General features: G+C 43.8%; 2 protein-coding genes across 9 annotated transcripts in view; one reads left to right on the forward strand and one right to left on the reverse strand.

Moving 5' to 3' along the window:
* WNT2 (Wnt family member 2) overlaps positions 1 to 4,777 on the forward strand; it is a 41,466-nt gene extending 36,689 nt beyond the window's left edge. For both annotated transcript variants that reach the window (XM_075929177.2, XM_075929181.2), the window contains exon 4: positions 3,258 to 4,777. In XM_075929177.2, the coding sequence (XP_075785292.1) occupies positions 3,258 to 3,487 (230 nt within the window). In that variant the 3' untranslated portion in view covers positions 3,488 to 4,777. The remainder of the gene's footprint in view (positions 1 to 3,257) is intronic.
* A 146-nt stretch (positions 4,778 to 4,923) lies between these two features.
* Positions 4,924 to 16,717, reverse strand: part of ST7 (suppression of tumorigenicity 7) — a 241,517-nt gene continuing 229,723 nt past the window's right edge. For 3 of the 7 annotated variants that reach the window (XM_075929169.2, XM_075929170.2, XM_075929167.2), the window contains one exon: positions 4,924 to 14,752. In XM_075929169.2, coding sequence (XP_075785284.2) covers positions 14,559 to 14,752 — 194 coding nt within the window. In that variant the 3' untranslated portion in view covers positions 4,924 to 14,558. The remainder of the gene's footprint in view (positions 14,753 to 16,717) is intronic. The other 4 variants (XM_075929165.2, XM_014573357.4, XM_014573358.4 and 1 more) reach the window with 2 other exon arrangements.

Consider the following 16,717-nt stretch of genomic DNA (forward strand, 5'->3'; position numbering starts at 1 on the left):
ATGTGTTTGTGACTGTATACTGTCATACTGTTCTCTTCCATTTTTATTATGGTAACCTATGAAATATTCATGATAGGGCAGTAAAATAAGAGTCACAAGAAAATGGCACAATCCCTACTAGACAAGAAACAATATTGTGTTTATTCAGCCACTGGTGGAGGGAGTGATCATCACAACCACTAGAACAAGCCCAGAATCCTACACTGGACACAGTAGGTCTGCACATTTTATGGGAGGAGAGACTTAGAGTTTTATTCCATAGACAGAAATCATCTTGCTGTAAAAATGATGGATCTTGCCTATTCATGGGACACCCATCATGCACTGTGGAGACCTTGCCAGAGGGAAGACTGCAGTGTCTCATGGGATATGTAGTTTAGCCAAGGAGCGCAGGCCAAAGGAGAAAATGAGGACAGGGGCAGCCCAGCAGCTCAGACACTTGGGGTATGTCTAGACTACATGCCTCTGTCAGCAGAGGCATGTAAAATAGACTACTCAACATAGTCAGTGAAGCCGGGATTTAAATATCCCCGGCGTCATTAAAATAAAAATGGCTGCCGCACTGTGCCGGCTCAGCTGATTGTTGGTACAGCGCGGCAGTCAAGACATGGATCGGCTGACAGGCGAAGCCATTTCATGAGGTATAGGGGAGCAGTCAACAAAGGCTTCCCCTGTCGACCGATCTGCATTTTTATTTTAATGACGCCGGGGATATTTAAATCCCAGCTTCATTGACTATGTCGGGTAGCCTATTTTACATGCCTCTGCCGACAAAGGCATGTAGTTTAGACATACCCATAGGCTGTGTCTACATTGGCACCCTTTTCCGGAAAAGGGATGCTAATGAGACAAGTCGGAATTGCAAATGCTGCGGGGGATTTAAATATCCCCCACAGCATTTGCATGAATATGGCTGCCGCTTTTTTCCGGCTCGGGGCTTTGCCGGAGAAAAATGGCAGTCTAGACGGGAAGATCACTTATTCCTCTCAAAATCAGGAATAAGGGATCTCCCGGAAAAGGCTTTATTTTCCAAAAGATCCCATCTAGACTGGCGCTTTTCTCTGGCAAAGCCCCGAGCCGGAAAAAAGCGGCAGCCATGTTCATGCAAATGCCGCGGCGGATATTTAAATCCTCCACGGCATTTGCAATTCTGTAGTGTCTCATTGGCACCCTTTTCCGGAAAAGGGATGCTAATGTAGACACGGCCATATAGTTTAATGCCCAACTGATCCAAAATGAAAGATTTCAATTCAGAATTGAAGATTTCAATTCAAAAATTTTTTTACAGGTTAACCCTGGCAAAATGAGAAAGAAGAAGGTATTTCACCATCCAGCTGAAGTGTGGTCACTCTAGTCTGTTGACCAAGGTGCACAGTGGGAAAGGGGAATCCAGTCTGGTCTCCCCATGAGGGAATGGCTGAGGCTCTTTGAGTCTTGCAGGAGGTATTTTAATGTTATATAGAAATAAAATATCTCCAGTGTCTTACTGGTCATCTCAAAAAACATGGAAGTGAAAAGAAAAGTTCACCTATGTCAAGGAGGGCTAAGAAGAATTGTTTACATTGAATGTATTCTCAAGAGATTTCCAAGCACTTTACATAGGCTACCATGTATCAGCCTTATTCTACAGGTAAGGAGCTTGAGCTGCACATGGTCTGTCTATACTGCAGTGGAAGCCCAGTTAGTGGAACTCAAGTAGGCTGATTAGAAAACCTGGAGTTTGGTCATACACTGATTGTTAATCCTGTGTATGAATTTTCTAGCCTGAGCTTGAATCTGGGGTGCTAGAGTGCACACTGCAACATGTAGGCCTGAGTCAAACGAACCATATCTCAGCTTCCCTAGTGCCCTCCTGAAATGTGGCCACTCTTCCTTTGGCCTTGATGAACTGTGGGAAAACGTGACTTCCCCTTCATGTTACAGGAAATTTGAACAGAACACCAATGCATCCTGTCAAGCGACCATTTTGGTCTCTGTGCTCCCAAATATTGGGGTCAGCATTGTGTAGGAGGCACCATTTAGAGTCTCTTGCTTGCACGTTCACTCCTGTGTCAGGAAATGGGCAGAGCTTCTACTGGATACCGGTAGATATTTGTGTGGCATGTTCTAGATTCACGAGGGCACTCTTGCCAGTCCAGAACTGGGTTGCTATAACTGTCTAGAAGCTGGCTACCCTAGACTGCTACAGGTCCGCTGCTTACCAGTGTGATACTGGAAAGTCTATTGTAGGTAGAGTGGTGGCTGTTTCTAAGACAATTGGCTGTGTGCTTTGCCTCTAGGTTGTAAGCGGAAAAGTAGTTGCTGGCTTTCTACACTGCACAGGGGGCCACTGATACACGTGCCCATAGTTTGCCCTCCTTGTGGAACACATGACTATATAACCACAAAGGCCCCTGCTCCATTGTTATGTAGGCATTAGTGGACCACAAAGGCATATTTATGATTTTCATTGGCAACTGCACAGGAAAAGTTCATGATGCCAATGTTTGTCACTAATTGGGACTAATTCGTGGGCAGGCTGGGACACTAGTCCCACTAAGTGACATTGTCATGACGAGAGTTCCCATCCCCACCATTTTTCCAGGGGACCCTCCTATGGCTCCTTTTGTCTAGCCTGTTCCCTATACAGTTAATGGACACTATTGTTTGGGGAGACTTCTGCTCATAGCCAGTCCACAGCTCCTTGTAGGGCGCCTTTTCTCTGCTTTTATCCAGCAGCCACACACAGTGATTTCCCTCAGTGCTCCAGGGTCTCACACATTGCACGTAGGTGCCTGGCTGCAGGTGGGTATGTGTGGATATGGCTGGGTGAGCGGTGGTAGAATTAAAAGAGCAGGGGAAAGGTGAAGAAAGACACTGTAACACTAACAGAAATGAGCCAAATGTAGAATTGCTGACTCAGTGCTCACCTCCTCTTTCCATCCCCCCCACCCCCAAGTGTGGCTTTGCTGCCCTATCTGTAATTTGAATGAACATTTCCATAATATTTGCCTTTTCTGATTCTTGACACTGAGTCCCAAATGGTCTGGTGCTGGCAAATCAGTCTGTCCCCGGTCCTCTCCACCAGCACGCAGTAGAATGAGAAATGAATCAGCTCTTTTGCTGCTTGCCACTCCGCAAAGGGAGGCACATCTTGCTTTAGTGGCCTCAAGTATCTGGCTAATGGTGGTTTGGCTTACTTATTCTCACACATTTTCTACTGTTCTTGAGAACACCTCACATCTTTTCAATCACGTTATAATGCATTTTCATTCTAGGCTCCCTTGGGACAGCTGGCCGGATTTGTAACCAAACCTCCCGTGGTATGGACAGCTGTGAGGTGATGTGCTGTGGGAGAGGCTACGACACGTCACGGATCAGCCGGATGACAAAATGCGAATGTAAATTCCACTGGTGCTGTGCTGTGCGCTGTCAAGACTGCCTGGAGGTGGTGGACGTACACACATGCAAAGCACCGAAAAATGCTGCATGGATCACTCGAACATGACTCCAGGGCGAGGCTGGCACTCAGATGCTGAACCTTTCTGTGTCATGTTGGGCGTACGTCTAGGACATTTGCTCCTTCTCCTCCCCCCACCCCCCCCCAAGTTTCATCTCCCTTTCAGCACAGAGAAATTAAATAATTAATATAACTGATGTTTTATAGTAAATTTACATTTTGAGGTTTTTTTTTGTGACTTTGCTCTCTGTGTTTGGAAATGATGAAACTTTTAAGTCACTGTTTTTAAATGCAAAACAAAATTCACCTGTGATGACCACGGCTACAAGATGTTACTAGGCCAACCCAAGAGCATGGCATGGTTCAGAAAGAGGTGAGACAGTCATATGGATAAGAACATCCATAGTTGCCTTGAATCTTCAAAGAACATATATTCTGGGCAAGTCAGGCACAGCAGGACAAAGTGTATGGACCATTGCTCTGACCCATTATAGCAATTCCAGTATAGCTAAAGGAACCTCTGAGCCCAGCATGGAGTAAAGGTTCCAGAAGTAACTTTCCTCAATCTCCTGTCAAGTGATAGGGTTGCCCTCTTGTGGATTGAATGGGGCCAGTTCTGACTTTGCCTGCCCTAGTTGCTTGTCCCACGGAAAGTCAACATGCCACACATTTGAACTACTGGCCATGATGGAAAGCCAAAGTAATTGCAATCAATTGCATTCACCCATGGTATTTCCCCTTAAAGAGTCTTTTCATTACACTTGCACAGAATTCTCAATTAAAAACCTACCCGAGAAGGATTTTAAACAAATTTATTAATGTGAATCACTGATACATTGCAACTTTGAAGGGGAAAGTATTTAAGTAGAAGGAGGATATTTATTTCTCAGACCCTTTAACTAGCTTTATTTGAACAGATGTATCAAAATCAGAAATTAGTTATTCAGCTTCCTTTGGAAAAGGACGTGAAGTATCTTGGGTATATATATATATATACACACACACACACTAATTGGGTAAAGGTGGAAAACATCTGCAGAAAGCCTCTGTAAAACAGAAGCAGCTTGTCTCTTTAAATAATATTCTCCAGCTTGTCACATGAGTAGAAATAAACAGTCTTGCCTAGTGGTTGGAGCAGGCCTCATGCCCCATGGTCAAAGTGGGAGTCAAACCCAAAATAGAAGTCAGTAGCTAGAACCTGGGGCTCAGCATTACTTCTGGGCCAAGAGGACAGCGGGCAGATCTACATTACAAAGAAAAAAACCCCCAGAGCATCAATTCTCAAAGCCTAGGCCAATTAACTCAGGTTCAGGGGGAGTCAGGCTGCAAAGCTAATAATTGCAGTGTAGATGTTGAGGCTTAGGCTGGAATCCAGGTTTAGAGACCCTCGGGGGGGGGGGGGGTAGATTTCAGAACCCAACCCCTAGTCCAAACCCAGATGTCTATGCTGCAATTATTAGCACTGCACCCTGAGCCAGCTGACTTGGCCCATTCATGGGTCTTTTATGATCATTTAGAGGTACCCTCAGTGGGTAGATGAGTGGGTAGATGCCCTTGAGAGTGAGCGTTAGACCCTAGAGTCAAAATTGGCATCAGAGGTCAGGTTCTTTGGCAGATGGCAAGGCTGGAACAATCACAGATAAGGGCAAAGGCTTTAAGCAGCCAGCTGTACTGCTGCTACTGTGCCTAAGCTGGTCTGTTGTCTCCTCCAATGAAGCAGGCAGTATGGCCAATCTGTTACAGACCAGTTGTGTTTATTAGGTTGCTTGGCGATGGGCTCTGCTGCAGGCCCTGATTCCTGATGCTGCTTTCATTCCAGGGGAATCTATTAATGACTTTCATTAAATATACTTCAATGATTTCTCTAAGATCAGACTTGTGTCTGCCATCCACAGCCTTTCTCCCAGAATCAGTTTTTGTGAAAACATATCCTACAAAGTTGATAATAACAAAGTATACATTGCCCCTGTATGGGAGATTTTTAGGCCAAGCATGGCCTGGTCTTCATTCAGCAAAGAATAATGGAATTCTGGGAGATGTAGTCCCCAGAAGACATCTAGCAATTGTAGATGGCTAAGGAAGAGGCTTCTTGCCCCTCAATATTTTGTGGGAAGTCAGTCAGCTTCTGCGCACGTCCACCAGGTCAGGCGCTGCATGTGAGGTAGACGGAGTACATCTCCTCCCCTGATTTGTGCAGGAAGATGTCTGTCTGGCACTGTAGAGGGAGGTATCAGTGTGCATGCCCAGAGGCAAAAACAAGTGTGCCAGTGGAACATTTACCCTGAAAAGGCAGGTGCTGAGTGAGTTTAGGTACCTGGAAGGTTCAGTAGAAGCCAAGCAGAAATTTTGCGGCTTGAAATGATGTCTGGGGGGAAAAAGGGAGGGGGGGTTAAATACTTAAACAGGGGACTAGGTTCCCAAGTATCTTTTGTGGCTGAAGGCCATAATGTTTTAATACATTAATTTAATAAAGATGTACAGCTTTCCTATGAGACAGATGAGTATTACTGTGTCTTTAATCCCAGCAGTGTTAAGTGATCAATCCAAGGCCAAACTATGAGCCAGTAGCAGAGCTACACACACTTCAAGGAAGCCTAATTTTATGATTCCCTTATGATGTGGCAGCACAAAGGCATCATAAACAACCTGGCTACATCTACACTGGCATGATTTTCCGGAAATGCTTTTAACAGAAAAGTTTTCCGTTAAAAGCATTTTCAGAAAAGCACGTCTAGATTGGCAGGACGCTTTTCCGCAAAAGCACTTTTTGTGGAAAAGCGTCCGTGGCCATCTAGATGCACTTTTCCGCAAAAAAGCCCCAATCGCCATTTTCGCGATCTGGGCTTTTTTGTGAAAAACAACTCTCTGCTGTCTATACTGGCCCTTTTGCGCAAGTTTTTCGGGAAAAGACTTTTGCCCGAACGGGAGCAGCATAGTATTTCTGCAAAAGCACTGACAATCTTACATGAGATCATCAGTGCTTTTGCGGAAATTCAAGCGGCCAGTGTAGACAGCTGGCATAAGCAGATGATTTTGAGGAAAAACTTGACAGTCTAGACACAGCCCCAAGTAGAATGTCCTCATTGCAGAAGGGATTCAGCCCCATGACACAGGATGTTTATTGGGGGCAGGGATGGAAGTGGCAAAGGGAAAGAATTGTAGCTGGACTGTATTGCATTCCAGCTAATCTGTCCCAGAATAACAGCCATGCAAACTGGCACAATTTGAAGCAGCCTTTGGGATGCTCTAAAGTCTGCAGGGGCCAGAGCCAGAATCCGGGAGCTAGCTTAATACCACCTCTCCCTGGCTCCTGCTCCCTTTTATGCATGTTCAGGACAAGAAGGAATGGAGAGTCTAGCAACCATAATAGACTTGATGGCTACTGTATGATCATATCTGCTAGTATGTTAATATATCTCAGAATGATGAGCAAAGGAAGTGCCCATAAGCCATTTCTGGGGGGAGGGAGGGAGATTGGATTTGGCGCACAGGGGATGTGTTGCTGTGGAGTCAACTGGCTGACTGCATTTTTCAGGGTATTTACATAAAAATCACCTCACACTGGTTTTTCTCTGGCAACAGCATGTTTCTGCATCGTCCTCCAGGAAAGATTTCTTTGGCGCATTTGCCCTTTTCAGTGGGGGGTGGAGGTGGCTTGTGACACAAATGTTGCTGAACGAGGCTTTTCCGTGACAGCTGGTTAATTTAAAAAAGCAGACGTACAATCAGACTGCTGAGAGATTTGGGTGACATTGGTTGCCTCCTTTATGCCCTTCAAGAGCAATCAGCCTCAAGCAATAGCCCAGAAGCGCAAATGCTGCTCAGCAGTGACATTGCACCACAAACATTGTATAGAGTAAAAAGCAGCACACGTTTCATTGACAGATTTTTTGTGTCTTTGGTTAGTTGCCTTGACACATGGAGATGAAGCAGAGGATGGGAAGGGCTGGACTGATTCAGTCATTTGAGGTGGGCCATCATGAACAGAATTCAGGCAAGGAAAATGAAATCATCCCTGAGGAGATGGAACAGATTTAGCGTCATGTTTATTCATGAGGAAGAACCAGCTGTCCCAAGACAGACATTTTAATTTCTGAAAAATCTGCTAGAAAATATGTCAGATTGTGCAAAAGATTGTGAGGGTTTTATTTATGCAGCCTATGCACTAGGAAAAATACCCTCTTCTTCTGAAGTATGGCATCTTAGGCACTGAGAGCCAGAAGTTTCCTGGGACCCTTTTGGAAGTGCAGATATTTTGGAACTATTTTCTAAAAGACAAACACACACACACAAACTCCTATGAGAATAATTAGAGCAAGGCTCTATTTCATGAGAAGCCACAAGAAAGGGCCTCAGTGTCTCTTAACTTGGTGACGGGCGTGGAAAAAGCATCCTTTAAAAAGGGAGTTATTTTCCATGGAAGTAAAAAGGTTGTATGCTGTGCTGCATCCCTGGTATTCTTAACCTTTCCTGGCAGTTTTCAGCAGCCATTTCAACAATTGCAGTCACTCAGCTCTTCGTCACAATGCTTAACCGAATGGTCAGCCAGCGCCATTGTGCCCCATTTGGTTCGTTCCTGTGCAGCCACAAAGGTTTGACGGACCATGGGGCCAGCATCAGGACACATATGAGGCACCTATGTAATAGGAGTCTGTCTCTGGGCCACCTCCACCCCTTGTTGGAATTTTATCACTCAGCGAACGGCATTTGCTGACACATTGTGCGGGCTTTGGGAGACATGTCTGAAAAGTGTAAGATGCCATCTGCAGACAATGGATCCCGGAAGTCTGTAACCTGGAGTGGCCATAAATGTCTCAGCTATGAATGACGTTCCACTTTATGCCGAATATACAATGTTGGCATTTTGTGTGGAAAGCTTCGAGCTTTGCTCCACCTGAGCGGCTTAGTATCCCTGTTTCGTAATTGTGCGGCGGAAGGGAGAGGCTATAGCTTGAATAGCTCCTGAACTTGATTGTCATGCCAAGATGATGCTGATTCCATATGCATTGCAAGTAACCCAGGTCTGATACTGTTAGTCAGCTCGTATTTTGAGCTTGTTTGGCTGGCAAATGAAAAAAAAAAATCAATGTGATGATAGTGTCACCTCTAGTGTTAAATTCCCCTCCCCCAACATGCACACACCCCTCCACACACCCAAGACTGTTTTCTGAGACATTTAAAAGTAAAGATGATGTCCGACATTTCTGGTCACCTAGGCACTGAGCGCTGCCTCTCTTGGAAAGCCCTTCAGGCTATGCTACTGTTTAAGGCAGGGAAGTGTTTTGTAAGGCAGATGGGCAGGAGCATATTCACTGGAATTGATAGCAAAACAATGGTTCTGGGGTTAGGTCAGGCAATCAAGCCCCATGCCTGATATAGACTTTCTGGGTCATTTTCAGCAACTCTGCTTAACACTTGTGTGCCTTGATTTTATAATCTGTATATGGGTTAACAACGCTCACTCTAAGTCCTCCTGCAGTGTCAGTTGGATACATTCTTTGTTCTGGCTTAAAACGATTCCATTGTGTTACAGAACCATGGGGCTGGAACAGCTCTCACTGGACATCCTGTCCAGCCCCCTTGCTGGAGGGGTGCCATTGATGGTGGTTTTCCTGTGGTGAATAAAGCATTTTGGGAGCCTACTGGGTGAAAGCTGTTGTAAGGCATTCTCATTATTTATAAAAGTCTAGATGGGCCAGAGTTATTCTATAGAATTCACTGCTGTAGAGGGACATCAAGGAATTACTATGCCTGGCTTTCACTGGCTAATTTATAGCCATGCAAACAAAGATTTTGCTAAAAAAGACTCAAATCACACTGAGGTGAGGCCTATGAATGCATCCTCCCACCTCCTCCCCCAAGCAGGCTAAACTCCTTATCAAGGACATAACCCTCAGGCAGTAGTTGATAGAGGGAGACAGCCAAGCTGGCTTCAAGGCTGAGTCTAGTCCTATATCTGTTCCTATATTTGTCTGGTTCAAGCACTGCAAAATGACTTGCATTCTGCTATAGTTCAGCTCTTAAAATCAAACCATTGTGTACAGGCAGTGACCACAATAATTTGTTTTACAGGCTGGTTTACCCCACCAGATTAAATGCCTGTTCCTTAATGCTGGGTTACTATGTGAGAGCTTCCCACCTTTCACTGATGATTTAGTAAAGAAATTAATCCAACCCTATTTAAAGCCTTTTTCTCCCCTAGTTTGGTTGTGTCCTTCTGCATTGTGCTTGTTCCCCTTGGCAGGTGGGGAGCTGGAAAGAAACAGAGTTAAGTCTGCTACAGCATCAGTTGCAGCACATATGGTCATCAATGGGGAAAAACCTCACTCAGCTGTGTTAAGGGAGCTGCAAGTCTAGCCTCACTGCAAATTTCCTTTCCTTGTCTGTTACTGTTAAATGTTAGGCCTGGTCTACATTAAAAGGGAACATTGAATCAAGATCCTCAATTCCAGCTAAGTTCATTATGTAGCCGGAATTGACGTAACTCCCCACTTTTCCCCACAGAAGGAGGCTGACGAAAACAAATGTTCCCATCAGCTTCCCTTACTCCTCACAGAAACAGGAGTACCGGATGCTGATGGGAGTGCCCTCTCAGTTCGAGTATTAACTAGACTCGCTAAATCGATCTCCAGAAGATCGATTGTGGCAGCGTCGATCTTCTGTTTAGCGAAGACATGGTCTTAGACTCTAAACACAGTGGCTGAATTGTGTGGCTAACTCCTCCCATTGTCTTTATAGTCCTCCCCCAGTCTGTTTGTTTTCTTAGGCTTCTGCATTGCTAGTGTAGCATTTACCCACATTGTTCCATTGCAGCATAATGGCACTGCTGGAACTTTGTACTGAAAATCATTTCCCCCTCACAACACAGTGGACTGGAACAGAAAAAAACATCCCTGGAAATCTTAATTCCACTATGGGCTGGATCCTACTCTCATTGACATTGATGGGAATGTGATTCATTTCAATTTGAGCAGAATCAGGCCCCCGATAAACTAGGAGACAATATGCAAAAAAGAAGGAAATGTGTTGGCAAAGAAAAAGTACGTCTGCTTTTTGTTTCGGATGTAGCTGTATAAAGGCAGCCTTGGTGCGTCTTTTTTTTTATGTTTCTACATGGGAAAAATCAAAAGGCCAAAAAAGTGATTCCCTCTCCCCACTTCATAATCAGTTGTAGTGAATAACAGACATGCTCAGTGATTTTTATGATGACTGTTTAAAACACTGGTAGCATGGGTGTTTTTTTTTTTTATCATCAGTCAAGTGCCCAACACAACATTACAAGAAACAATGTCCTTATTAAAAAGTATAAACTCTTAACTTTAAGCAGCACTGTCAAATCTGTTCATGTGAACCCCTCAACACATTCTCCAGAACCAGAAATGGCCATATTGGACAATCCTGATGTTGCTAGGTTTCCTGCACTTTGTTATTTCAAAATGATGTTACATTTAATTTGTGAGTTACAGAAATACAAAGCTGTTTGTCTGAGTATAATCCAATCCTATTAATGTTTTGTCTGAGAAAGAATCCCTAATTATCTTGGAGACAAAAATATTAAGCCATAAGGATCTTAATTTAATAAAAACAATTCAGAGATGTTTAAATCAGAACCCATTTCCTTATTTCCAGAATGAACATCTCTGTGGTAAGTCAGGCTTTCCGAAAAGCCTTCTGCCATCACGCTCAAAGGACCTGTAGTTCTTTTGATCTAAGTAAGTTTAGTTTCAAAGGAAAAATGTTAGCCACAGAAAAGAGTAAATGACAGTCTCAGATCTAGACGAAAGAAACTCTTTTTGTCAGATCTAAGTAGCATTAGAGATATCTAGCAACACAGTCAAAATAAAAAATATTTTTAGGATAATGTCCATAACTTATTAATGGTTGCATTGGATGTGAATGCTAAAATACAGTAGCAACAGAACTCTAATTTTTTGGAGGTAGCCTACAATTTCTTAGTTGAAGAGAAGACCAAAATTGTTTTGAAGAATTAAAGCCTAATATTGGTCTTAGCACTGTTAATAATTTATACTATAAATTGCTTTTTTATGATCCATTTCTTTGCAATATCGGGACCTATTGCAAACTTTTTGTGTGCATGTGCATACATATATTTATATATACATATATGGTAGCTATAATTTGACCTGAAATATTGTCATAGTAACAGCTTTTCATTTCTTTGACAGCTCAGCTATATTTAAATTTATTCTGAGATGCTATTGAACTGGCTACATATAAATAAGGCAATTCCTACCTTGTTCTTCACATTAAAATGGCATTAAGGTTGTGACAGATCTTCTCCTATCCCATGTGAATCTTCCACAACACACACACACACACACACACACACACGATGTAAGCATAATAATAAAATTAAATAAATAAATAATAAATCTCCAGGGACTATGCAGAGCTCTTGAAAACCAGGACAGGCTCCTGCTCAAGATTGACCCATGATGGTATGAAACCGTCACTGCAAAGATATCATTTTCCTTGGACTTGTTCTGGTGTGTAATCAGTAGTAATAGACAGACTATCTCTGGGGTAACTTACTAAAGGGGGAGAGGTCTGCTTAATATTATGCTGCAATTGGAGCAGCGTTATGAAAAAAAAGTAAAACTCAGGAACTTCAATTAAATAACTCAAGATAATTGAGAGCATTTAGCATCATATACATAATCTAGAGAGCAAATGCTGTTGGGTCTTGACTAAAGGTAAGTCTACACTAGCCCCCTACATCGATCTAGGGAGGCTGATGGGGGTGACCGAAATTGCAAATCAAGCCCGGGATTTAAATATCCCGCGCTTGATTTGCATGTTTCCGGCTGGTCACCATTTTAGAAATTGACTAGCCCGAAATAACTGCCCACGTCTACACGCGGCAGTGAAATGGGATTCCGATTTAAAGTCCCTAAATTCAATTAGCTGGTAAACCTCATTGCAAGAAAATTACCCAAAAGTATATTGTTCCACAACAGAATAATGAACCATTACATGTAAGTTTTATATTATCTTCCACCACTAATTGTGGAATGCTGTCCTGCAGCCCGTTAATAGAACAAAAAGCTTTGGAAGGTGCTTGACTGTAGGACAGAAAACTAAACCTGGAAAAGCTGGAGTAATTAATGAAAGCAGCAAATTGGCATCCAGTTTATAGAGATGTGGACTATTAGAATATTCTGAACTATCTGCTAAGGATGAAATCCAGACCTGTGCAGTGAGCCAGAAGAAATCCAATACACAATTCAAACTTGGTGTTGAGAGCTTATGTATAAGTGATCCATAAGCATTGTGTGGAGTTTCTGCACCTAGGTGAATTTTGCCCAAATTAAACTCTATAGGTCTACACTACAGCATTATTTCAAAATTGCTTATTTCGAAATAACACATCTACACACAAAATGCATTTCGAAATAGCATTTTGCTATTTCGAAATAGTGCGTCCACATTGAGTGGACACAGAATCACATTTAAGGCCGACTGGAACCAGATCCGGGAGGGCATCAGGTCAGGAGTTACTTTGTGTGGCTGCTGCTTGAGGCTATCTGAGGCTTGTGCTTAAAGGGACCCCCCTGGACAGCCGGTTCTCAGCTTTCCCTGCTTGCTTGCCTACCTCGATGAGGGACAGCAAAGCATTTTGTCTCTGCGTGCTCTGATTGCCCTCACTTGGGACATCACAGCACTCTGCAACATGGAGCCAAAGCCACCCCTGGGCACTCTGGTGCTTCTCGTGGATGCGTTGCTGCGAGCCTGGCTGCACTTTCTGCAGGCTGCCATCTGGGAGGTCCATCGGGGGGCTGTCAGTATCCAGGAGGCCCTGAGGGAGAGCTTCCACCCTGAGGAGCACTAAGGGCCCTGGTCTGCCCCACTGGGGGCTTGTGACTCATTACTTCCTCACGTCCTTCCACTTACCCCTTCCTAACCTCTCTTCCTGATGTCAAATAAAATACATGTATCTCTTTATTTAACAAAACGGGGGTGGGAGGGAAGAGGCAGGAAGGAAACTCTGATGAGACTTGGGAAAGGAGGCGGGAGAGGGGAGAAGAGAGGGTGGGGGGGAAATCTGGGAGACAGGGGCTGGAAGGGGGAAGCAAGGGGAAGAAAGGAGAGGGGAAGCTCAGGGCTCAGGGTTGTGGGGGGGGGGGTCTCGCCAGACCAACTTGATTTCCATGCAAACCTGCTCCTGGGTTCGCATGTGGCCTTTGGTGGACAGTCTGGCTGCTATCCTGCCATAGGTGGCCGCATTCCTCTGTCTAGTGTGGAGATCATGGATGTTGGGGGCATCCCCCCCAAACCTGAATAAGGTCCATGATCTCCACCCTGGACCAGGAAGGCGCTCGCTTTCTCTGGGCCCTGGCAGGCTCCTGGGAGCTGGCAGACTGCTCCTGGGGAGTGGTGGAGGGCTGGCTGCCAGTGGCTTGTTGGCCCATGTTTTGGGGCCACTGGGTCAGGGGCAGTGACTGCTGGCTCTGGGCTGTCAGGCTTGGAGCTGGCACAGGCACTGTGGCCAGAGTCAATCCCTTTAAGGACTCCGGGGAGGGGGGAGGGAGAGGAGTGTTCTTAGTTGAGGCTGGAGTGGCCACCAGGGCACCCTGAGAAGGCTGGAGGCCCCCTATTTCGACATAAGTGTCTATATGGCACTTATTTCGAAATAGCTATTTTGAATTTGGCATTATTCCTCATGGAATGAGGTTTACCAAATTTGAAATAAGAGCTCTGCTATTTTGAATTAATTTCTAAATAGCGGTTTGGCTGTGTAGATGCTAGTAAAGTTATTTCGAAATAACGGCTGTTATTTCAAAATCTCTGCTGTGTGGACATACCCTATAGGAGAAGACAGTGATAGCATAGCTTTCAAAAAGTAGCTAGTACTGTTTCATTATTTCAACAGAAAGTCAAGCTGCATTTGAGCTGAAATAGGTGCATCATGGATTTTCAGGGACATGAAGTAATAGCAAAAAACAAATAAACAAATCCCCCCCTTGCAATACACAAAAGTTTATTTTAAGATCTTTTTCTTTTCTGAAAGCAAAATATGATAAAACCTAACAGCAATGTATTTTGTACAACAAAACAGTTTTTATATAAGAACAGACAATCCATGAAGAGTTTTAAAGTCTTAGAACTGCTTCCCTTTTTTATCATGCTTTCTTGCGGTCAACAAAAAGTTGTCACAGAAGATGTCATCATGGCAGTCAATCAGTATTGTGTATTTCCTCAGATCCTCGTCAGTTGGTGCCACAGACTGGAGGGCAGGATACTTTCCACTTTTTCCATCACAAAATTTAAAGGGGCGAAGAGAGTGCTGAGAAACTGCAAAAAAATCAGATACACAGTAGATCAAGATCATGGAGATAACAGACTGTAACAAAGTTGTGCACCGAGCATTGCAGATAACAACAATCTGGGCTGATAATAACAATCATTTTTAAAATGTTTTAAGTCCTATTTTGTCTATTTCTCAGTTTTGTAGTAAATAAAAGCAATGATTCCATTTTCAGTTATTACTAACGCAAATGCAGAATCAAGGCATTCATCTAGAATCTTAGATCCATGACCAGATACAAACCATTGTAGGCTTGATCCAAAACCCAAAGAAGTCAAAAGGCGTTCCTAGCACATGGGCACAACCGGGCACATAAAGCTAATGATGGGAACAAAAATTTGCCTTCAGAATCAGACTCATAATAGCTAAATGTTGTCTAAGCATACCCAAGCTCGTCTAGAATTTATCTTGCCTTGCTCTTGTTTTTTCCAGAAAAAATAATGTAATAGTTTGAGAGAAGTGTGACGGACCCCCCCCCCCCCGTTTATGAAATGGATTTACGGACACACATATTCTCAAAGATGCTTGGGACAAATTGCCTCATGTAACCTATCAATCTGAGGCTATGTCTAGACTACAGGGTTTTTTATTTTAAAGTGGCCTTTTTCCGAAAAAACTTCACCTGCGCCTAGACTGCCATTTTTTTGACAGCGGTAAATCTCATTTTACGAGGAAGAATGCCTTTTTCTGAAAGAGCTCTTTCGAAAAAAGGCATTCTTGACAGCAAACAGGGCTTTTTCGAAAGAGAGCATCCAGATTGCCTGGGTGTTCTCTTTCGAAAAAGCAGATCGCTTTTTTGAAAAAAGTTGTGGCTGTCTAGACAATCTCTTTCGAAAGAAGCTTTTTTGAAAGAGACTTTCTAAAAAGCTTCTTTCAAAAGAAGCATGTAGTTTAGACGTACCCAGAATGTCTTACATTGCTGGGTCTGTATCTCTTATTCTGGGGTATCATTCATCTATGTAAAGTTAGAGATATGAAGTATGGAATGGTTTATGGTTTTAAATATGCAAACAAAAGCCATCAAGGGTGTTACTCTCAATGTCTAGATGACTAACAATGAACACCCTCTTTTGTCCTTTAAGTTTTAGCCGTGGTTGGTCTCATAGGCATGCGCACGGGGTATGCCGGGTGTGCCCAGGCACACCCTAATGTCTCGGGCCGGCTAGTGGCTGCTGGAGGAGGAGAGGGATTTGTGACGGGGCGCCACAGCCCCTCATTTTAAATTACCCGCGGCCATCTATGGGGCACTGTAGGGCAGAGAGAGTGCATGCACGGCGTGCTCAAACGCCGCACAACAGATGAGAGGGGAGATGCCCAGGCATGGTGAGACGTCACGGCCCGGGACTTTAAAAGCGCGCAGCCCAGCTCCAGAAGTAGCTGGGCCCGACTACAGACGCTGGCTGGCCCGAGCCATTTTTGCTGGCTGACGTCGCTTTGACAAAGAATATAGTTCTTGTATGGTCTTTTATAGTTTTTTTGCTAATTAAAGAATATAATTGGCAAATATCTGTATGATGTGTTGTTGTAGTGTGTTGGTCCCAGGATAGTAAGAGAGACAAGGTGGGTGATGTATTATCTCAGCCGAATATCTGCAAGCAGTCTCATATTTCAAAACGTGCCACACAATGAGCACAAGATCCACTAACTCTGCATAGTACGGTGGCATGAAAGAGGACTGCAATCTGTGGGTTTTGCTTGGCTGTATTCTGCCATAGCCTTATCTCCCCCGATGAGAGCAGAACATATATATTTGTACGTGGCAAATTCAAGTTCTGCTCTGCGTGTTTTGAGTTTTAAAAGATCAGATCAGTCTGAACGCTGCTGAATTGGAGGATGCTGCTGAATCGCAGGTGACATACAGTAAACTCAACTCAATTAAAGATCACAGTACAGAACATAAAATGTACAGGTCCAGGCATTTGGTTGATACATATCTCTATTTTTTGTTTTTT

The sequence above is a fragment of the Pelodiscus sinensis genome, chromosome 1 (genome assembly GCF_052426305.1).
Source record: "Pelodiscus sinensis isolate ZL-2025 chromosome 1, ASM5242630v1, whole genome shotgun sequence".
NCBI classification, from domain to species: Eukaryota; Metazoa; Chordata; order Testudines; family Trionychidae; genus Pelodiscus; species Pelodiscus sinensis.